At 37.3% G+C, this 23,829-nt stretch overlaps 1 protein-coding gene across 9 annotated transcripts in view; it reads right to left on the reverse strand.

The window, feature by feature from the left end:
• Positions 1-11,356: 11,356 nt before the first annotated feature.
• The window catches only part of LOC109409650 (CLIP-associating protein), a 31,720-nt gene continuing 19,247 nt past the window's right edge, over positions 11,357-23,829 (reverse strand). For all 9 annotated transcript variants that reach the window (XM_019683107.3, XM_019683105.3, XM_019683109.3 and 6 more), the window contains 17 exons: positions 23,001-23,114; positions 22,641-22,661; positions 20,817-20,915; positions 20,484-20,628; positions 19,981-20,275; positions 19,481-19,657; positions 19,170-19,423; positions 18,367-18,610; positions 18,209-18,296; positions 14,761-14,853; positions 12,727-12,955; positions 12,488-12,666; positions 12,281-12,422; positions 12,039-12,213; positions 11,776-11,982; positions 11,585-11,709; positions 11,357-11,524 (listed from right to left, as the gene is read on the reverse strand). In XM_019683107.3, the coding sequence (XP_019538652.1) occupies positions 11,467-11,524; positions 11,585-11,709; positions 11,776-11,982; positions 12,039-12,213; positions 12,281-12,422; positions 12,488-12,666; positions 12,727-12,955; positions 14,761-14,853; positions 18,209-18,296; positions 18,367-18,610; positions 19,170-19,423; positions 19,481-19,657; positions 19,981-20,275; positions 20,484-20,628; positions 20,817-20,915; positions 22,641-22,661; positions 23,001-23,114 (2,645 nt within the window). In that variant the 3' untranslated portion in view covers positions 11,357-11,466. The remainder of the gene's footprint in view (positions 11,525-11,584; positions 11,710-11,775; positions 11,983-12,038; positions 12,214-12,280; positions 12,423-12,487; positions 12,667-12,726; positions 12,956-14,760; positions 14,854-18,208; positions 18,297-18,366; positions 18,611-19,169; positions 19,424-19,480; positions 19,658-19,980; positions 20,276-20,483; positions 20,629-20,816; positions 20,916-22,640; positions 22,662-23,000; positions 23,115-23,829) is intronic.

The raw sequence follows: 23,829 nt of genomic DNA on the forward strand, positions 1-23,829 counted from the left end.
CCGTATTGTTACACCTGGGAATCACCACACAAACGCAGGGTTGTAACGAGAAGCGTGGAAAAAAATCCGCGCGAGCAAAATCCGCGAGAGTGTGAAACTGAAGTTGCACTTTTATGCATTACGCAGGGCCGGATCTAGGGGGGGGCACAAAAACCAGTTTTGGTTCAAATACTGCTCAAAAACAAAGAAAAACTGTATTGCTCATCGCATTTGTACCTCCGAGGGGCCTTCACAACCGCTCGGGCCCCGGGCCCCCACAATCCTTAATCCGGGCCTGACATTACGTATATATTGAAAATTAAATTTGAACAGTCTACAATAGTCTATTTTACGAAACGACAACAGTGTTGATATTGATATTAACACTCACGGGCTTGGGCACGACCTCCTGTCAAATTTTCATTCATGAAATGAGCGATCAGCTGATCCGAAACGTCTCGTAAAATGGCTCATAGCGTATTAGGAAGACACTTTCAACTGGAATGGACTATTAAAGCGCTGGGTGGAAACTGAAGTGTTGATTCGTTGATCTGTTGATTCGAGCTGCTTTAATCACCCTAAATATGCTAAGCTTTCTGCAATTTAAAATCGTTTTGCCAGAACATTATTTCATATATATTTTTTCAGTAATAGTCCTTCAAGCAAAATTGCTGTAGCAATCTACAGAGCGTTCTTGGAAAAATCTGGTACAACCCGTCTTCTAGGAAAATATACCAGAAGATTCGTGAATAAATATCTAGCAAAAAAAAATTATAAGTAAAGGTATCCCTAAAAAACCCTTGAAAAAAAAACTGATTGAAACGGGAAGATTTTCTGAAGTTTTCAAATACAGTACTGCTTCCACTCGCATAACAGTCCCATTTGTAAAAAGTAGGAATTGAGAAACCGGCGTTTGAAATTTGAAAATTTGTTTCCATATAAAGCTTTGAAAAATCGCCAAAATTTGAAAAATATTTCGATTATCTCGAAACTTTCATAGATTGTTTTGCACATGATTATATAACTGTAAAAATATTACAATCACTACAAAGTTGTTCAGTTTTGTGTTACGTGACATAAAAATCCATGATGGGACTGTTATGCGGGTACTTTTGATATGGGACGATCATGACTTGGTATTTGTTTCATACATTGGCATAAAAATTCTTAATTTTTGTTATTGTTTTTGGAAGTACATCGAAAATGATGACTATTCATAACGTTAACTCAAAAGTGATGAAAAGTCAAATGGGAATGTTATGCGAGGGGGGGCAGTGTACCTGATACAAACTTGGTCGATTTTTTTTTTAAAATAATGAGCATGAATTTGAATACGATACTGTGAGGGTAGTTCTTGGAAGTAACCTTTGAGTTTTTTTTTAGCAATGTATGGAGAATCTCAGAATTTTTAAAAAGAAACTTTATGATCTTGTACCGACTTTTCGAACCCTCTAAGCAGAAAACCCTCTTCGTTAAAATCAATTTTGTACCACTTGTAAGTGGTATCTGACACTAATACCATAGACTAATTTCAAGACCTCGATGTACCAAAGAAAACGATCAAATTTTCGGTGACCAGTCCGGTACCCAATAAATATGAATATTTATGAATAACCGTGTATTTTTTTCCGTGTAAATTGCCTTTTGTGTAAATTTTATTTAGCGTGTTACACTGATCTGACAGCTCTGACAGTAAGGGACTAAACATAAATTACGTAAAGTGAGTACCGAGGATTGTTCACAATCTGCGAACTTGACTGCGGAAAAAATTGCGACCATGACGCCGCTGCTAATACTGAGGAAGATTACAAGTAGTAGTCGAAATACGCGTATCTGTCAAAGAATAAGCCATTAGGGCGGAATTAAAAGGTACAAAACTGATTACACTTATTTGAAGAAACTTTAGATAAGTCAGGGAGAATACTTTAAGGCTCGTCCATGATCTATATCGACTCTTAGGGGCAGGGGGTTGCCTGGTCATAGTCTACACTTTATGCTAATTTCGACCATTTTGTATGGACGTGACGTCATAGACTTTGACGGTGTAAGGGGGGGGGGGGTTGGTTCTGGCATGACCAAAAACGAATCTACGTAATTCGTAGTTTATGGACAGCGTATTAATAAAAAAAAACTGAAGAAATGCCAAGAGCAAAACATGGGAAAATGCCTGTAAAAACAGAAAGTATTCCACCCTCCGCAGTTATACTTGTAAAAAATCCCTACAGCATGTATGTGAAAACTCCTGAAAGAGAATGAACAATTGTTTAAAGATTTTCTCGCTGGGTATAAATTCCTTTAGGATTTTTTCTAGGATTAGTTATTCATCCATGAATTCCTTTAAAGATTCCCTAGAATTTTCTCCAACTTTTTCACTTTAATTCTGACAGGCATTTATATGCAATTTCCTTTATGGTGCCTCGCCTCGACAGATTTTTCTAAAATTGATTGATTGATTTAGCTTTATTATATAGACTTTCAGTCCTTGGCTATACTTTTCCTAAAATGATCTAAGGATTTCTATTAGAAATGTCTGTAGAACTACGTGGTGAACCAATCTGAAAATTCCAACGTTAAATTTATTCTCACGGGAACTTTTCTAGTGGTTTCTGATGGATGGAATCCATGATCTTAAATGGGTCCTTAATACTGTTATGCACTACAACCAGCGTGCAAGACTTTGGAGCTGCGTTGTAGTTACGCGCATTATCATATCCGTAATGGAAATCTTGGGGAAATTTATGCAGAATGTCTCCAAAGAAATATTTTGTGGACTTTCATCCAATTTTATAAGAGATTCCAGTCATTCAGAAGTGCTCTATCTGACAAATCAACTAAAAATTCTTATAGTTTTGCCAGAATCTCTTTTGAGAATTTTCTACAGTAAATTCTTTCGATGTTTCTACAGGAACTTTTAAAAGATTTTTTTTAAGCATTACAAAACAAATCATTTGAGATTGAGATTTAAGATGAAACCATTAACCCAAAAAAGATTAAAGATCATTCACAAACATCTGAATATCATTTGGCATTTTTTAAAGGTAGTCCATGACATTTACCTTAAATATTCGAAAAATAGCAGTTTTTCCGTAACTTTCTTGCAGAACTGGTCTAGCCGCACAAGTTTTTCATTTACCGTATTCTCAGGTTCAGCTTCTAAAATGAGCTGTAGGTGGTTGAATTTAGATATGATGAAATGAAATTTTCAGCACTGATCTTAAGAACAGTATCAGAAGAGCTCCCTAGAGGAATTTCGGGGCTACAACATGAAGAAGACCCGTGATGATTTCCTGCATTTTGTTATGGAATTTCTAAAAAGTATTCGGCGTAGAGCTCAAAGTTCATTCCTGTAAATCCAATATATACTATATGTCATGTCAGATGATCGTTTATAAAGGCGAGAGAGTGCTAGCATGTTTTACATAAATATGTTGTAAAACTAATTATGTAAAATGAAATTTTTAGCTACGAATTGGTCTAGCTAGAAAGCTTTAAAATAAATCAGCTTAGTAACATCTACATATGGAGTAATTAAGCTGGTTTAGTTCAAAGCTTTTGAGATCAATTTCGTATTGAATTATTACTGCAACATAAACATAAACAACGGGAATTGAAGATACTTCTAGCACCAAAATGGCTACTGTCAGGTTTATTACATGCAAGATTCACAGAATGAAGTACGCCAAAGGGATTCATCAATCGCTGGTTGGTAGATAAAAAGAAGGCAATCTCACATAATTGAACTATTCCGATTCCGCGCCAAATCCACGCGTGTGCCCAATTCTAGGGGCCAATCCGCGTCAAATCCGCGAAATTCGCGAAATCCGCGATGTTGTAGCAACCCTGACGGAATCTCAAATCGATCACGTTCTGATTGATGGACGGCACTTCTCCTACATTATCGACGTCACGTCAGGACCTATCGTGGCGCTAATATCGACTCTGATCACTACCTGGTGATGGTTGCGCCCAAAACTCTCCGTTATAAACCCTTATGTGGCCGACAGGGTACCCGGGTACCCAGCACCCATTTAAAATACACGGTGTAGAAAAAAGCATAAATATTGTCGGACACATAACGGCTAACAATGTACAGTACCGGCGGCCGCCCGGTACGATCAAGAGCGACTGAAGCAAGGGGCTGTCCATTAATTACGTAAGGTAATTTTAGCGATTTTTCGATACCCCCTCCCCCCCTTGTAAGATTTTTCGTATGAGAACCCAAAATTTTTTGTATGGCGCGTAAGATTTTTCAAACCCCCCCTCCCACCATAAACCCTTACGTAATTAATGGACAGCCCCCAACCGGATGTCGCCACCGCATACGCGCAGAATCTCGAGGCAGCGTTGCCGAACGAGGATGTGCTCGATGTGGCCCCTCTAGAGCACTGCTGGAGTACAGTCAATGCAGCCATCAACAACGCAGCCGAGAGCACCATCGGGTACGTGGAACGGAGTCGACGAAACGATTGGTTCGACGAGAAGTGCAGAGCGGTTCTGGAGGAGACGGACGCAGTGTGGGCGGTAATGCTGCAGCATTGAACCCATCAGAATGTGGAGCTTAAAAACAACAAAGCGGCTGGTAAGGACGGTATCGCAGCAGAACTCATCAAGATGGGCCCGGAAAAGTTGGCCACCTGTCGAGGACAGAGAACGGCAGCAACAAACCGAGTATTGCGGCGTACTATATTGTCGATTAAATCTTACTAATTGACTTGATTTTTGAGACGCAGTGAGATAGTATCTCACTGAGATACGTATAGTAGGGTGTCGCAAAATTGCACATGGTCAAAAACGTTGGGGGCTCACCCTGCAAATGATAGCTAAGGGTATTAGAAACACACTTTTGTATGACGGCAGCTTTCAGAAATGACGTTCAGAGGTCACCCCAGCGAGATTTTTGAAAAATAGCTATTTTTCGTAATAAATATCATACAAATATTTTTTCCTGTACAAAAATTGGCAATTCTCATAGTTTTTATATTTTTTACAGCTTGAAATATATCCATACTACTTGGGAAAAATAATTAACGACATGTTTCGCAGGTAACTCTACCGAATTTTTGAATTTACTAAATTTTGTTATTTTTATATATATTTATATATTTCAGCCAATTTAAAAAGTATCTCAATCCAATGAAAAACAATTTCCATAAAAAGGTAGGAAATTTTATGAGGAAAAACTTTGCCAAAGACAGCATGGCGTTTTTTTCTTACCGATTCTGCCCGTATAAAGACACTTTTTGTATGGAAATAGTGTCTTTATATTTATTTGAATCTGAAAAGTCAATGTAAATATTTTCATGGATGATGATTTATGAAATTCTTGTTATTTTAAGGCTCGAATCACTAGAAACAGATATTTTGATCCTCAAACATAATTATTTTGTATGGAAATGAGCTCTGTCTTTATACAAATTTCTCGCACTGTAGAGTGCAGTTATGTGCTACGGTGCTACTGGCTACACGAATTTTCACTTGTATACAATTCAAACAAACGTCATGCTAAGAGCAAAATACCGAGGACTTCTTTACGAATTATTTCAAGGACACCTCCAGAAATTCCTTTTGGTATTTATTCAGGAACTTCTCCCAAGGATTCTTTCAGAAATTCTTCACGATTCCTTCAGATTTTTTACAGATACTTCTGCAAAGATGCATCGATGGATTCCTTCAAGAATTTGTCCATAGCTTCCTTCCTTTCATATTTTTTTCCTACAGAAATTCTTCCAGGAATTTGTTAATTAAGCTTTCCTGGGATTTCTTAAGGAATTCCTCATGGGATTGCTTCTGGGATTCCTCAAAGTTTTCAAGAATTCCTCATGGAATTCACCCGGGAATATTCTCTGTGTTTCTTCCAGGAACAACTTCAGGGATTATTTAAAAAAATCCTCCAAGGATTCCCCCAGGAACACTTTATAAAATTCTTTCAGGAGTTCCTCTTGGAATTCTTCCAGGAATTAATCCAGTATTTCCTCCAGGGACTGTTTAGGGATTCCCTTAGGAGTGCCCCTAGAAATTGCTTCCGGGATTCCTCCTGGGGGTTTTCAGGAACTGTTACATGGATTCCTCAACGAACTCTTCTTAGAGTTTTTAGATTCTATCTACAATTCGACAATGATTTTTCATAAGGGCCTAACTGACTTGATCTATTTCTCTTCGTCGACTCTCTCTTTCGCTAATAACTTGATCAAAACAAACAACTTCCAGGGATTCTTGCAGAGATTTCTCCAGGATTTTTTTCAGGGGTTCCTCCAGGAATTACACCAGGAATTAATCAAGGAATTCCATCATAAATTATGTCAGCAATTCATCCAGGAGTTACTCCAATAAATCCTTTAGGGATTCCTTCAGAAAATCTTCCAGGATTTTCTCTTTGAATACCTTCTGGATATTTCCAGGAATTCCGCCAAGAATTCTTCCAATTATTCCCCCAGGCTACAGAGATTCCTTCAGGAATTCTTCAAAAAACTCATCCAGGAACTTTTTCCGTGATTTTTCTAGGGATTTCTTCAGAAATTCGGTCGTGGATTTCTCCAGGACATCCTGCAGAGATTTCTCTAGAAATTCCTCCGGGAATTTCTCAGGGTTTTTTTTCAGAAATTTCTCCCAGAGCTCCTCTAGAGATTCCCCCAGAAATTCATCCAGAATTTGTTGAAGAAATTCCTTCAGAGATTCCTCCTGGAATTCCTTCAAGGATTTTATCCAGGAATTTCTTCAAGAACTCCTCTAGAAAATTCTCCAGGAATTACCCCAAGATTTTTTTCAGGAATCCCTCAGCAATTTCCCTAGGGTTTTTTCCAAGAATTGCTCCTGGAACAAATTCTAGAGAAATTGTGTCAACAATTTCTCCAGGAATTTTTCCAGAAAATCTCCTGGGGATTTTTTCAGAAATTACTCTCAGACATTTTTCTGGGATTCCTCCAGGATTTTCCCAGGAATTCCTCCAGCAAATCCTCCGAAGATTCCTCCAGGAAATCCTTGAGACGTCCCTTTAAGGATTCTTCCTGGAAATCCTCTAGGAATTTCTTTAAAAAAATCTTCCAAGAAATTCCTGGAGGAACACCTCCATGAATTTTTCAGGGATTCCTCCAGGGACTTCTTTTAAAACATCTTCTAGGATTCCCCTAGGGATTCTTTCAGGAATTCCTCCGAGCATTTTTCCAAGAATTCCTCCAGAAATTCCACTAGAAATTAATCCAGGATTTTCTCAGGGTTTTTTTTTCAGAAATAGAAAAGTAATAGAATAGAAATAGAAATCTCCCAGAATCCCTCTAGAAATTCATTCAGTTATTCTTCCAGGAATTCCTCCAGGAATTACCCCAGAAATTTCTTCAGGAATTCCCCCAGGAATTTCTTTAGGAGTTGCTCCTGGACATCCTTCAGAAATTATGTCAGCAATTCCTCTAGGGATTCCTCCAGGAATTTCTCCCGAGATTTCTCCACGGAACCTCTTCATGAAATTGTTCGAAGATTCCTCCAGGAAATCCTCCAGAAGTTTCTCTAAGGATTCTTCCAGGAAATCCTCTAGCGATTTATTCAGCAATTCTTCCAGGAAATTCTTCATGAATACCTTCAGGAATTTTTCAGGGATTCCTCCAGGTATTCCACCAGGAATTTCTCCTTCGAGAATTTCCCCAGGAATTCCACCAGCAATTCCGCTGGAAATTCCTCCAGGACCCAAGGGTTTTTTTCAGAAATAGAAAAAAAACGCAATAGAAACAGAAATCTATCAGAATTCCCCTGGAGATTCCTCTAGATTTTCACCCAGTGATTCTTTCAACAGCAATTTCCACAGGAATACCTCTAGGAACTCCTCCATTTAAATAATGCCAGCAATTCGTGTCCAGGAATTCCTCCTGGAAATCCTCAGAGATTCTTCCAGAAAATTTTCCAGGAATACATTCAGGAATTTTTCAGGAATTCCTCTAGGAATTGCTTCAAGGATTCCTCCAGGGATTTCTCCACGAATTTTTCCAGGGATATTCCCAGAGATTCCACCAGGGAATCCTCCAGAAATTCCTCCAAGGGTTCTTTCAGGAAATCCTTCTCAAGGGATTTTTTTCAGAAATTTCTCCAACAATTCCTCCCAGAATTCCTGAGGAGATTTCTTCAGAAATTCCTCCCGGAATTCTCTCAGAGTTTGCTCCCAGAATTCATCCAGGAAATTTCTCAAGGAATTTCTCCAGGAATTCCTGCCGGGTTCAATTCAAGATTTCCTCCAGGCATTTGCTCAGAAATTTCTACAGGCATTCTTCCAGGAGTCTCTTTAGAGACTTTCCCAGAAATTGCTTAGGGGATTCCTCCAGGAATTCCTTCAGGGATTTCTCCAAGGATTCCTTCAGAAATTTCTCTAAGATTTCCTCTAGGAATTCCTCAAGAGATTTCTTATGAAATTTTTATAGGGATTCCTCCCACAATTCCTCCAGAATTTCCTCCAAGGAATCCTCTAGAAATTTATCTAGGATTTCATTAAGGAATTCCTCATAAGATCTCTTCAGAAGTTCCACTAGGTATTCCTCCCATAATTTATCCAGGAATTCCTACAGGTTTCTTTTCAGAAACTCTTCCAGAAATTCCTTCAGGGATTCCCCCGGGCATTCCTGTAGGAATTGTCCCAGGAATTCATCCAGGTGTTTTTTAGGGATTTATCCAAGAAGTCTTCCAGGGATTGCTGCACATCACCTCACCTCTAGTGATTTTTTTCAGAAATTCCTCTCAGATTCTCTTCAAAAGTTCATTCAGGTGTTCCTTCGATTTCAGAAATCCTGCAATCACAATACAAAAGCGTGACTGCTAAAGGGTTAAATAATGCTTTTAGAATATACCTAATGTTATTGTATTCAATTTCATCGTGTTGCGCTTAGTTATAAAAGCTAGTAGGTACATATTTGGGGTCTCCAGGCAGCCTAGTGGTTAAGGCTATGGATCGCCAATCCGGAGACGGCGGGTTCGATTCCCGTTCCAGTCGGGAAAATTTTCTCGACTCCCTGGGCATAGTTTAGCATTGTGCTTGCCTCACAATATACAAATTCATGCAATGGCAGGCAAATAAAGCCCTTCAATAAATAACTGTGGAAGTGCTCAAAGAGCACTAAGTTGAAGAGAGGCAGGCCAAGACCCAGTGGAGACGTAGCGCTATAAAGAAGAAGAAGAAGGTACATATTTGGTAAGGGGGCTTGCAGTGAGCAGTAGGCCTACCTTGCCGCATGCGGTTCCCCTGTTGCATATATATGTAGTAGACTGGGTCAACAAAGTCGATTTTTTGGAACAAAGCTTTTTCGATTCATTTTAGCGTCAAAAGCAACTGTGCAAAATTTGGGAGCGATTGGTTGCTTCCCCGTATTCCGCTTTGTGATTGACATTTGTATGGAATTTAGTATGGGAAAACGTGCTTTTTTGCATTTTTCTCATAAATTGAAATTTTTCGTCTAAAACGGTCTAACCATTGACGTTAAAGCGTTAAAGTATAGCCTAGGATATGCTGAGAAACTTTGCCGAGGACCGCAAAGTGATCCGACACTTGTGAAAAAAGTTATAACGTACAGATTGTCCAGTGGTGCTTAACATTTAACATGTAAAGGAATAACATCAATAATAAAATCTCAATTTTTAGCCTAAGTTACCAGGCGAATAACTTTTTTCACAAGCGTCGGATCACTTCGGCAAAGTTTTTCGGTAGGGTAAGAAATCAAACTTTGAACTAGTCAAATTGTAATCTTAATTTGAACCATTTCGAAATTCATTAAAACGACGTACTTTTTAGGCAAATATTGTCCCGAAAAAGATGTTAAACAGCTTTCCGTAATATAACCTGATAACATGGATTTGAAAAGCATTGAAAAAAGCGTTTTTGTCGTGGAAAACAGGCAATTGAAAAATCATTGCGATTTCACCCATTTCCCTCCAGAGAAAGCACATTTTCGGTGCACTCGTACAGCTCATGCATTGTATCACACGCAATATGTGAACACGTCAAATGAAAGCTTATGTATCGTAGAATCGTCCAATCGAATAATATTCCGCATTATTTGGCATAAAATTATAAAATTTAAGTAATTCTTACTTGGAGAATGTTATCTTAAGTTGAACCATTTGTAATCAAAATTTGAACTAGTGAACGGGGGCGAGCTTCCAGTGTTGGCCTGCAGACTGCGCTAGTGGTTGTTTTGTTTACTCTTGGGGGATGAAAAATTCCAAATTTAGTTTCCAAGTTTCTGAAGAGTTTAGAACATTCTTAGTTGAAATTCCACTGTCTAATGAAAAATAGTTTTGGGAACTAGCAGATCCATGTGTTTGTCTATTATTCAGCACAAAATTGGCTGTTGTGGGAGATGCTCGAGCTGCTGCCGCCAGTAGTTCAAATTAAGATTAAAATTGGTTCAAATTATGATTACGATGGTTCAAATTAAGATTAAAATCATTGTTGACGAATAATCGAATTTATCAATAAAAATCGGTGCAAATACAAACTTTTTACCATTTAACAGAAAGCTTATACCCGTGGCTTTGTACATAATATTTTGCCGTAGTAAATTATTTCCATGTGGGAGAAAAAATTTATGAGTAAAATGCAAAAAAAGTACGTTTTTCCATACTAATTTCCATACAAATTTCAATCGCAAAGCGGAATACGGGAAAGCAACCAATCGCTCCCAAATTTTGCACAGTTGTTTTGGACGCTAATATAGGTTGAAAAAGTTTTGTTTCGGGTTGATTCGATCCAATTTAAAATTTCTCCATACAACGTTGACCCACTCTAATATGTAGGGTCTTTAGTACAAGGATTGTTAAGGTTAAGACTTTTCGGGGCGTCATCAAAATCATCAATCATTGCTCTCAGACTTTGAAGATGCAAATCTCGAGTACTACTGCATAAAATGGGCTGAAAATTTGATCGTTTGTATGCTTACATGTGATGAACAATCGACTAAGGGGTGATACACAAATTATGTCACGCAAAAATAGACCTTTTTCAACCCCAAGATTTGTATCGTCAAATTTTCGAGGGGTATGATAATGAAATTAACACGGTGTTCTACGGAACATACGGTGATACGTCACCTTAAATTCGCGACGACGAGGTTGTCGAATGTGAGTAAAGGTTTACTGCCCCCACTCGCATAAAAGTCCCATTTTTTCTGGTTTACGTGAGAAAAAAGGGAGCATGAGAGAAAAATCTTGTTGTGCTTTTTTCACGCTACTTTTGCGACAACAAGTTGGAAACTCTTTCAACTTCGTAGTCGCGAATAAGGAAAAAAATGTTGTCTATGTTCAATGCCCCACAACCCCTACCAGATGAGGAAGATGAATTACACGTTCAAACATGTGGGATATATACAGGTATTTCTTTGAAAAGATTAAACTGTAGACAACATAGTAAATGTCAAATAAATATTATTCATGAATAATCGAAATATTTCTACCGAATTTACATAGAATTTTTGCGATTTTGCGTCCTTTGAACAGAAATCACATGGCCTGCTTTGATCATGAGCTCACTCCCTTATTACTGCTCATCGATTTCGCAATATAAACATTAAGCAACCTAGAAATATAAAATTATGTTTAAAGATCTAATTTAGAGCTTTTGAAGATTAATGCATACCTTATTTTACTAGCATTGAGAAGCGCAAATTTCGGTTTAACCTTCTCCTCGCCCATCACAATGTATAACTCAACCATGCAAAATACTGCTGCTTTCCGTACCATGGATTGACTATCGTCAGCTAACTGCAAGGTAATTGAAAATAAAGATTAAATTCGGCGAACAGCATTACAGCAGGTTTCCATTCCTACCCTAGCTATGTTTGGCATTATGCTGTCCAGGTGATTATCTGTTAAATCTTTGCCCTGTTTGTGCGCTAATTCCTTTAAAATTTTTAATGCGCAAAGGTTTGCAGGAAAGTCTCCAGTTGCAATAACTGGATTGAGGATATTTACAGAAATATCTAACGGTAAAACACTTGCGATTTTTACTACAATAATGTCGATTTCTCTCGATACCTGTGCAAAAAAAAATAAACAATCATCAAATATTGCACTTGTTATATTAGATGTACCTCCTTGCTGATTTTATAACAGTCGATAATTTTTAGTAAAATTAGCTCCAAAAAATTACTCCAACATGACTTCATTTCAGCACTACGAACGATGCGACCGAGCGTATGCAAAGCTACGATCAATACTGTGAAGTTTTGCGATTCCATTAAATTGAGTAACATTTTCATGATGGCTCTAAAATTTAAGAAAAAAAAACAATAATTAGAAAGTGCGGAATCGCTTGCCAAAATATAATACTTACTTAAAATTTTTGATTGGCAATTCACAGTTTCCATGCTTGATGCACGTTTGCAGATTCTCTAGAACTTGTACGCATGTTTCAGGGCTGGTTTCGTGCGACAAAATTATTGCTGCCTTTATGATGTCATTTTCTTTGATTCCACCTGCACATGAAAAGTCATTTTTATTATGCAAACTATTTAATTGTTTTGGAATATAAACTGCTTACCATCTACAACAAGTTCGCCGGTGTCAGTCAGGGTATACTGATGCTGACGCTGCGAGTGAATTGCTGCTTTTTGATTCATATCAATGCCGTCCAAACGCACTGTGTTCTCCGGAGTATTGGACTCCGTAGTGGTTGCGGATTGCGTCTTAGATCCATTACATGAATCATCTTTGTCAATGCTGTAATGAACAAAGTTACAGGTTACACTTACATACACTAATTAATCCATCATAATTTACCCAACGTGACCGTTCAGACCATTGGACGCCAACATAAAATTTTCACTGTTTTGTGTTTGTACTTCTCCCATTTGACTTATTCCTGAATCTTTACTGTTGGCATCTCTGTCGAGTTTTGCTTCAAAACTGTAATTTTGTATCTCAGCCGTTGTTTTCCGCAAGTTTTTATACACTTCCTCTGAATTCATCGAGTCGGCCACATCGATTGATATTTGCCGTGATCTGGAGTCTGAAAATGATGAGAACAAATAATTTATTTATATATGTAGGATTGGTGTTGTACTTGGAATCGTACGAAATTTGCGAAGCTTTGTAGGAGGAAAGGAAAGTGTAGCGTTACGATACAACAAAACTAGCCTGAATAACACCTAGCATGAATAGTGATAGTAAATTTTGAAAGTCGATTAATCCATTTTAGATCATACATAGGTGACTTTTAAAGTAACAGATATTAAGGCTCTTTAATAATACGTGATTATTGCATAAAACGAACATTTAAAACGAACCCTGTATATTGGATTCTATTTTGATGGTAGCAGGCCCGGATTTAAGGGGGGGCAAAGGGGGCAAGTGCCCCGGGCCCCCCGATGAAGGGGCCCCCCAAGAATCCGAAATACAATTTATATTTTTCAACGAAACCATATGAAATTCACGTGAATGAGCGTTCATATTTTATACAAAGCCCCTATAGCCACAGCTGTTAAGGTGTGGATATTCAGCATGACCATACTAAGGGTGACGCGTTCAATTCCCGGTCGTTCCAAGAACTTTTCGTAAAGGAAAATCCTTGACTTCCTTAGGAAAAGAGTGTCTTCGTGTCTGCCACACGGTATGCACATACGAAATGGTCATTGACAAAGGAAACTCTTTGTTAATAACAGTTCCACAGTTACTGTGGAAGTGCTCATGGAACACTAAGATAAGAAGCAGTGTCCCAGTGAGGACGTCACACTAAAAAAAAAGAACTTATAATAGGGTTCCTAAAGGTATCTAAACTATTTTTGACCATTTATTTGGATTTTCTCTTAAGAATAAATCGAAATCAAAAGTTTCATAATTTTTGGTGCAGTATTTGAAAGTATGCGATTTTCTCTAAAAACCCTTGAAAGTTCTTATCGAGTGGAAACACTTTTCCGTGACTTCAAGTTGCTACAAAAAGTGTCTCTAAGCAGAGTGCAAGAAAGATTAAGCTTTTGAGTAATTGTACATCAATATAAATTTCAATAGTTTCACAAATTTTTCTATTATTTCACAATGATTATACAATTATACATACGTTTGTTGATTATGATTATATTTTGAAAACAAATGCCTTATACTTATTTGCATCAGTCCGCTGCTATCATGAAAAAGAGAAAATGATGAATTCTGGAGATGTTTGGGAGTTAAGGCTAGTTTTGAAAACGAGTGTCCTGGAAACTGTAACTTTCCATATCTTGATGTTTGGTTTTACTGAAGATATTAAGATTTATTGCTACAGTTGCTCCCAAGAGACTAATCTTTATATAATCTGAATTTTGAAATACTAGTCGATCCCGTGCAATCTCAAATAAAGTTGCTGCATGTTCTAGTAGATTTTTAACTGAATGCTAAGTTCTTAAATTTGTATAAATGTTTTCAATTCGGATAAAAATTTAAAATATATGTACTATCTGAACTAGATGTCATTTACGCTAGCATTTTGACATTTGAGTCAAATATCAAATTAAATGTTCGAATAATTTTCTATTTGTCGGAATTTTGGAGCAGTTCAGAAATCAGAAGCTTTCAATATTAGGTCTAAAATAATACATAAGATTAAGAAAAAAAACGTAATTGTATGATTCATTTTTTTCGAAATTTTGATTCTAGGGGCCCACTTTTTAGGGTTTGCCCCGGGCCCCCCGAGGCCTAAATCCGGCACTGGATGGTAGATGTTGTATTTAGCAAAAAAAAAATTAATCACAAAAAACTGCGTATACTTTGTTTTACATGAAAAAAGTTATATTAAGAAGGGTAGGATTGTACATGCGCTTCAAAAACAAAAACACTTACTGCTTGCACTTTGTAAGCTGTACAACCCTTGTTGTGGACTCAGCAGTGGTTTCGGACTGGATGACGACAACGGTGATGATGGACTATCCGTTCCTAAAAAGATGAAAGTAGGATGTAGGATATAGGATTAATTGATATAGGAATAGAAAAAAACATATTTTTGTTCTGCCGAACATTCTAGGTTCCTAAGTTCTGGGCTCGTAGATCGCAAAATGAATGTGAAGCCGAAAATACACCGAATTACAATCGGCAAAAAATCTAAAACACCCTTCTCGAATCAAGTAAAAAAAAACTCAAAACACCCAAAACCAAAAGCATCAGACAAGTGAACGTCTCACTGTACTCGTTATTGTTCCTTTTTAATGTGTATCTTAAAATAAATACACACAAGTATTGACGATCTTGCGCCAAGAACGACGCACAGGCAAATAAAATTGCGATTCAATACAAAAAAAAGCAATGAATTGATTGATTGATTTGTCTTTATTTAAGAGACTTTCAGCCCTTGGCTGGTTCGTCTCTTAGTAACAATGACATCTGAAAGGTGACCAAAACCTCAATGTTTCAATGATTTAAAAAATATATAAATACGCTTCAAAAACACCAAATACTATTTTGAGATATACAAAATAGTCTGCTCTGATATTCTGCTATTATCAACGCAATTTTGAGATATACAAAATAGTCCTAAATATAAGCCAAAAATATAAAATGTTGGATTGCTCATGAAATAAAAAAAATACAACAATGCTCAAACTATACCCCGTCTAAAGGCGGGGTTGGGTATTAGAGGGTTAGTTTACCCCTCCTCTTGCTTAATTATTGTGCCTTGCAAGATAAATCCGCGGAAACGCGTTTGTTTCCTTCTTTTCCATCAAATTGCCAAAATATGACCGCACCACTATGAGCGACCTGATGGTCAGAAATTCTGCATGCGGCGCTTATATCAAATCCACATGAGGCTGCGGCGATATGGCCGCGAGGAGATGCACGCGATACAGACGCAATGTGGAAATGGAAAAGATGAAGCCACATCCTTCTGCAGCATCACTAAATAACGTCCCAATTATTAAGGAGAAACTTCAGAGGATACAAATATGGCTGCCACAATGGCCGGCTTAACCCCCTACTCACGATTTCAAGAGCACGAATCTTAAAAATTCGTAAACAAATGCGCTGGATTTGGAAAAGCTGCCTCTTTTAGCAAGTGAGCAAAGCCAGGATAATCAAGTGCGGCTTGGTTCGATGCTTCGTTCGTCAGATTTGTGCCTCTAAAGTTTGTATACAAAATTGCAATGGGATTTCTTGATGTTTCACCTTAAACACAAAGCCGACGAGGTGTTGCATATGCGTAGTGAAACAATACCATGATAAATATTATTACGATTCCTGGCCAACTGCGTTGCCATGGATCACTGCACACATTGTTGCTGGCCTACTTACTCTCACACGAAATTTGACGTTTGAGCGGTGTCGGCACCGCTCAAACGTCAAAGTTTCGGTCAGAGTAAGCAGCCCAGCAAAAATTCGTGCAGTGGACCATAGGGCACTGCATTGTTTTGATTTTGTATGGGATTTTGACGTTTCTTGGCCTTGTTGTTTACACAATTTCTGCAAGAGTGAAAGAGAGGGAGAGAATTTCATGCAGTGCCCTATTGTGCTAACTTTTGTTTTGATATGAACGGCCGGAAGGTTGCTGCGATGCTGCTGGGTGGGTGACAGTATCTGTTCGATACTGCGTCTGTATTGCGGGAATCTCTTAGCGGCCATATCGTCGCCGCCCAATGTGGATTTATTATGAGCGCCGCAATATTGAGCATTGCAAGGATTCGACGATCGTGCAAATGTTCAATCTTTGAAAGCACAATATTCACACAAATACGCACCCGCTACTGAAAAACTGTAGCGGTGACTTCAACCAATGCATGCTGAAACCGGTGTGAACATTTGTCTGCCGTGTGCTGCATAGTTGTCCCATGTTACATTTTGACGATTTTAACCCTCTCTTACCCATGGTAGCACAGGTGATCCACTACTTTGCACTGTTCATTTAACTCTAAAACAAAAACGAGCAGAGAATTTTTGACCAAATCTGGCATAATAGTTCATCAAACATATACAAACATCTGACGAAAAAATGGGAATGATCTAACTTATCCTGTATTTGTATGAACAGTGCAAAGTAGTAGATTACCTGTGCTACCATGGGAAAGAGAGGGTTAACTTTTTCAAAAGGTCTATTTTTGCGTATACTTTCAGAATCTACTCTAGGTTAGTATACTTTGCTCAGAAACTCCATGAAAACAACCTAAAGTCAATTTGTCCCATGTTCAGTTTTGTCATCATAAGCTGTCCCATGTTCATTTATTTTTCTCAAAAGCTATCCCATGTTCAATTTATACGCATAAAAAGCTATCCGAGCATCTCTGAGGATATCCTGAACATTTTCCGGAAACCCTGATATCATTTGGTCGGCGTTAAGTCAGATTGGACCATCTGTTTTGCAATAATTTTGGGAAAATGTCCGACAAACATTTCGGATATCAAATCGAGTGCATTATGTTGTGAAAAGACTATGATTATTATATGAAATGAAACATCTGCATCAAAATAACGTCCAAAAGTTCAAAGTTATTGAATCTCCTCGCTTATCTTTACCTGCCCAAAAAATCGCGTAGTCCACTCTGACTTAACGCCGACCATTTGAAAAAATAAACATGGGACAGCTTATGCTGCAAAACTCGACATGGGACAGCTTATGATGAAAATAACAACATGGAACAGCTTATGCTGAACATCTCACATGACAGCTTATGCCGAGAAAATCCCGAAAATTGTTAGATTTATCGACATTACAGTCCCACCAGAGTTTTTCTTTAAAAATCAAAGAAAATTGAATGTTTATGAAACTGTTTGTTCATACTTCTGTGATAAATATCAATTCTAATGCTATGCTGATAAATTGAGGGGGTTAGAAGCAAAGGGGTGTAAGTGACAAAAACCTACTTTCGAGTAATTGAGGTTTAAAGTTTTTCATCAATTTTTCATCCCATACAAAATGTATGGAATTGAAAAATCGACCCAATTTTCTCCGATTTATTGTATTTTTTCTAATCATCGTAAAAACAAACTTAAAAAAGTTCCTGAAAGCTTGAAATCTGAAGAATTTTGTGATTTGCTCAGCTCAAAATCGACAAAAGGGTCACTTACACCCCTTTGCATCTGGGCCCCTCAATTCACTTTGTGTTTTTGTTACACTTGTTCGTAGAGAAGGAAACAAAGCTGAAACTTAAAACGCATTTTTCTCAGTTTGCTGTTTTGGAACATGGGACAACTGTGATGCAGTTGTTGTGGGACAATTGTATTCGCCTGTGCGTCGTATTTGGCACAAGATCGTCAAAATTACAACCGATTATGGCTTTGCTTGAATAAATTACGACTAGAATACCTGAGGTACTTCGTCTCATGTGGTGCTGTATGATTGCCTTTGCTGTGTCCTGATATTGTTTAGGAAGATTCGCCAATGTCATTGTCATCTGAAACGAGAAAAAAAGCAATATGATCCTTCCTGAATTGGCCAAACAGGGCCCTTCGAAGGTTATTTACCTGTGATGGGTTGCAGTTATACAAAGCTACAATGCAGGAGCGTGCCTGTGACTTTAGTTCGAGACTTTTTTGATCAAGAGATGTTTGGACAATCTTCAATATTGCCCTGTCGACTAGCTGCTGCGTTTGACTATGTGTTACAAATTGGGCTGCAGTACAGTAGGTAGTAGCCAGCGTTGTCAAAAATTTCAATGTCGCTTGCCGTGTTTTGATATTTGGAGTTTGGGCTGCGTCAATCAGTATTCTGGAAAAGTGAAATAATATAAGCAATCATTATTTTATATGAATAAAACATTCAGATACTAAGTTCATCGTATTTCTTTAGCTCTTCTTCCCATAGTTGCCAGGGGTTAACCGTTTTTTGGTAATGTAATATGTCTATGTTGTTATTACTGTTCAGTTATTTACTAAAGCAAACCAATTGGTATTACGTAAAAGAACTCGGATCAGTTCCTTTTAATTTAAACTATGTATTTGCATCCTATGACTGATACGTATTTCGACCTCAACTTTACGGTCGCCTTCAATGGTTCCTTATTTTCATTGTAGTTTGTTTTTTTTTTTCGGTCGCTATACTGTCCATAAAGACTTGATAAAGGTTGATGTCGGAAAACTTTTATAAACTAAATATACACCCCAGGATCATGGATATTTCGTGGTAGTAGGTAACAAAATGATTATGTTAGTTATACTTTTTATATATTTTGGGAAAAACGGGGAACTCTGGTGTTAGAATTTACTGCGTCTACCCTTGCATACGGGTTAAAATATGGTACTCAAAATATGCGAATATTTGTACATACCTGAAGACACACTGCATTTGTAGATCCGCTGGGAAGTATTCGTAAATCAGCTGCAAGGTTTTCCAAATTTTACCGTGCATAGATCCTAATAAGTCTCCACCAAGCTTTTGGAATAATCGCGTTAGTAGTATGAACAACCAGTCGTGCAAGTCATTTGAGTGCGATAGAATAAGTTCGTTAACCGTGTCCAAAAATAGTGCATACACCTTGATGTGTGGATCCATAAACATTTTTCTGAACAAGTCCAGAACACACTATAAGTTGAAAAAAGAATTAATAATATTTAATTACATCTTTTTATTAGTATTTACTTGTAGTTGTTGTGACGTTAGCATTTTTCCTTCACTTAAATATTGGGTCAGATTAATGAGACCGTCTTTCCGCTCCGACCAATGTGTGGATGCGCACAGCTGTATTATTGTGTCGATGTCGTCTATCATTGTTCGTGAACTGTCCAAGCGAGTCCGTGACCCGTTCCACGAATACGACTGCAATCAGAACAAAGATTTTGTTACAAGTACAGCAATGATTGAGGCGCAAAATCAGTTAGTTAACAAGGAAAGCTTAATTTGCGAAAGTTTTAATTTACACATGTCACGAAAACGTTTATGATTATCGGTATTCGAAAAGCATTTTTGCGTTACATCGTGTTCTTGCTACTGTTTTTTTTTTTTCAATTAATGCATACATTTTATAACATCATTTACCAGAATTCCATTCCGCAAAAAACCATTCCCCCGAAAACTTTGTGTAAACTTCCTGGTAATGGAATTCTGGGCACTAAGCATTTAAAATAAGTTAATATACATACGTCGTTTCCTCTTCTGTAGGAATCAAAACTTCTCTCGGAACATACGGACGAGGCTTCACTTTCATCCGATTCGTCGCGTGAAATTTTCCTATGCAGTCCCAAGCGAGAAAAATCCGTCGATAAGTCATGATCATCGGGTGAAAGGGCATCGGCCAGAGCACTTTCGGCTTCCCTGCTTTGCTGTAGTATTTTCTGTGCCAAAACAGGGCGTCCAGGATTTACCGGTGGCCTGTCTAGTCTTCTGGGGCTGTTCGTTCCGTACACGTTACGGCGTAGTGATCCGAATTGTGTTCCTCTGTAGAGAAAATGTAGAAATCGTTAGTCAGCAAAATTGGACTAAAGTGTATCTGCTACTTTCGTCGAAATATGATCAGAAAATAGATGAAAATATGTAAAGTAAACATCAATAACTATTGTTATCTGTTTTGCAATGTTCTGCAAATTATATCAATTGATTTCTTTAATGATCTCGCACTATGGTCGTCGTGTTTGTGTGGGCTCACCTTGTAGGACTAGTCTCACGTGAATTAACCAAAGATCGAGGGATTCCTGAATTTTTCTTTGGAATTGTACCGGTCTGCTTATAAATTGATGCAATGCCATAGGTATCGCGCAGCTTGCTTGACGGAGATGTACTTCTCGATGTTGCTGTAAAAAATGGATCGGTTGAGTATTTTTTATTTAGTGTATGGTAGTTGTATTTTGGCACTCCGATCACAATGATTTTAATTCAATGACTACATGTAACATTACAACACTCAATATTATAAAAAAATATGATCGGTGCACCAGGATGTAGCCTTTTTTTGTTTACTATTCCAATAAATAATGCTTACGTTGAGATTGTGAAACACCAGATCTAGAACGAATTTTCCGCTCGGGGGTTGGAGGCTGCTGCGGAGTATTGCTCAAAAGTGGTACCTTTTTAGCCCGCGCTGCAAAAAACGATACAAAATTATAGTAGGATCAGCGTATCGGTTCCTTTTTAAAGCATAAGAATTTTCAGACACAAGAGTGCACTTGAACATAGGGGAAATTACCTATTCTCGGCCGTTTTGTTCTCTTCGTCTTGGGGGGTTTTTTGAACCCTATTGAACTCAGAGTTGGCCTCAAGTCCTTCCCAACTAAGCTGAATGATATTGCCAAGTTTCAGGCAATTTGGTTGACAATAACCCCCCATGACGAAGAGAACAAACCTGCCGATAATACCCAATGTCACCCTATTATGGAAAAATATTTGATGCAGTATAGCTGTATTCAGCTGTTCTAGTTTCGTCAAAAAATTATCGAACACGGTTTTCCAAATTAATTGCACACCCTGTATTTTTTTTAGCCTGGGACTACTGTGTATCTAATTGTGGCGTACTATTGTTGATTTTGTCTTATCTTAAATGTGATGTTGAGCAAATAAATGTAATGTACCGTAAAACGGGGTATCATTGATCAGCGGGGTAACATTGATCGGCTTGACCGACTTCATGAAATGTTCAAACTAGCATTTTACATTGAAATAGCTTCTGCTATCGAATGGTATATCGTAATCTGCTATCATTTAGCTATTAAATGACATGTAATTAATAAAAATTGAATTTCATAAACATTGAAAAAAATCGATTTTTCATAATTGTGTTCCGTAACGCAATGAGATACATTGTCAAACATTCATGCATGGCATGAATACTAGATACACTATGAGGTTAGAAATCATTGTATTACTTCAATATGATGTCCTAGAGTTGGATTCAATAAACGAAACTTTTATGTAAATGCTCTTTTTCAGTAAAATATACGCTTTTATAACAAAAAGCTATCAAATCCTTAAGCTATTGCCTACCTTTAGGCGTTATTCGCGGTTTGGAGGATTTTAATCCTCAAATAACTCAAAAAGTACATAACTTGTAAGAATTTGGACAACAAATTCGAAATCAGCGACCCCCAATTTAGTAAGAATGGGTATTTTCAACAAAAACGAACATTGATCACTGACATGATCAATGTTACCCCAAATCAACAAAATCAAAAATTAGATTAAAAATCCAATTTAAACATATTTTTAAATGTCAATTTCTTGATTTTGCTTTGGCTGACCAAGCCATGTGGGAAATTTTTAAGTTTTACAATACTTGTTCGAGTTACTTAACACATACTCAGATGGCCAGTACTTGTTTTAAAAATATAAAACATGTAACGTTTGCTTTAACAAGAGAATTATTCAAGAAAGATCGAAAATTCTGATCAATGTTACCCCGGATTACGGTATGTACTACTTCTACAGCAATGCCAATTACAAATATTTGGAGGAAATTTTCTGGAAAAAGTATTATATACACATTATTTTGCAGGGCTATGGTATTTGGAGAAATGTGTCATTCGAGTGTTCAAATAGCTAGTAGTAAGTTAAAATAAACATTAAAAAAAATATTTTTCAAAAAAATGTGCCATTCGGGGTAATGGTCTATTGGAACAATTATTTTCTGGGTATTGGCTTTCGGGGAAGTGTTTTTCAGGGTAATGATATGCGGGGAACCGTTATAGCCACAGATCCTATTGTGTTTGTCTAATCTAGTACAGTACACCAAAGTGCACTGGTACGATAAGTGTTTAATCAATGAATTATTACGATATCGAAATCAAATATGTCCCGTGTAGTAAATACTCACCTTGCTGAGCATACTGTCCCTCTGTTAGAACGATGATGGCGCAGAAGATGAAAATAAAAAAAGTCAAGAATTAAAAACAATCAATACGCAATAAATTTATAAAAAATATAAGATAAGTGTGCTTCATAAAATTAAATTCTCCAAAAAGTACTTGTGAATCAAGTAAGTTTATGTAAACATTTGTAATGATGTGCAAACAGAAACACAACTGCAATTTTGATAAGCTTGTCTACGCAAAAAATATTTGATTTTCTTTTATGAAATTTTATCCAAAAATGATTAATTCAAAGCTACAATAAAGTCTTATTTTCTGGTTTATGTTAGACTTTATAGTATTGAAAAAAAAAAAACGATACTTACGCAATGATGCTGATCCTGATGATATTTTCATACGAGCCATATTCGAATACTGTGCTCTTGCCCGTGCCCTCTGTGCTGCAGCTGTATCAACAGCAGAAACGCTACGTAGGCCAGCTGAATAGGAAAGATTAGTATTTTAGTGTCATTATGAATCCACTCGAAAAATTGTCAAATAACGCGGTGTTTGAAATTCAAAAAATACGAATAACAGAATAGCTACTACACATAATGTGTTGGCCGATTATAATGCTTTTGGCGTTAATTGCTATTGATTCCATTGTTAATTTTGTACTTTTTGCATTTCCAATATCGTGTAGTAGATGTAGTATATAAGTAACGAAATTAAAAATATTATATGGAACATTTTCGATAGGAGATGCATTCTGGTATGGGACTAATTAAAACACGTCTAGTTTGACTGAACTCTGTAAATAGGTACATACATAGTAACTTATTAATCAAACCTAAATCTCATGAGTTCAGAAATGTAGAATTAGCTTAAGTTAAAATACACGTTAATAAAAAAATCTTATGAGTTTTAACACCAAATTACAAAATGTACCCTCTACCGAAAATGTTCTCCATTCTAATATGTTAATGCCTTGTTTTAGAATCCAGAGATTAGTCTTCAAATTTGCATTTGCAGTATGCATTGTCATATCATTAGGTCACCAGTACGCGGCTCGCCGTAATAGAAATGATGTTTTCAGCATAAATAGGTATATGTGAGGTGCTGTGGTCTTCACACGGATATTTCCGGACATCAAATTGTGTATATCCGTGAGAAGATTGTATTTTGTGCAGGTAAACCTCATTTCTACGTTCGTGA

Source organism: Aedes albopictus, chromosome 2 (genome assembly GCF_035046485.1).
Source record: "Aedes albopictus strain Foshan chromosome 2, AalbF5, whole genome shotgun sequence".
NCBI classification, from domain to species: domain Eukaryota; kingdom Metazoa; phylum Arthropoda; class Insecta; order Diptera; family Culicidae; genus Aedes; species Aedes albopictus.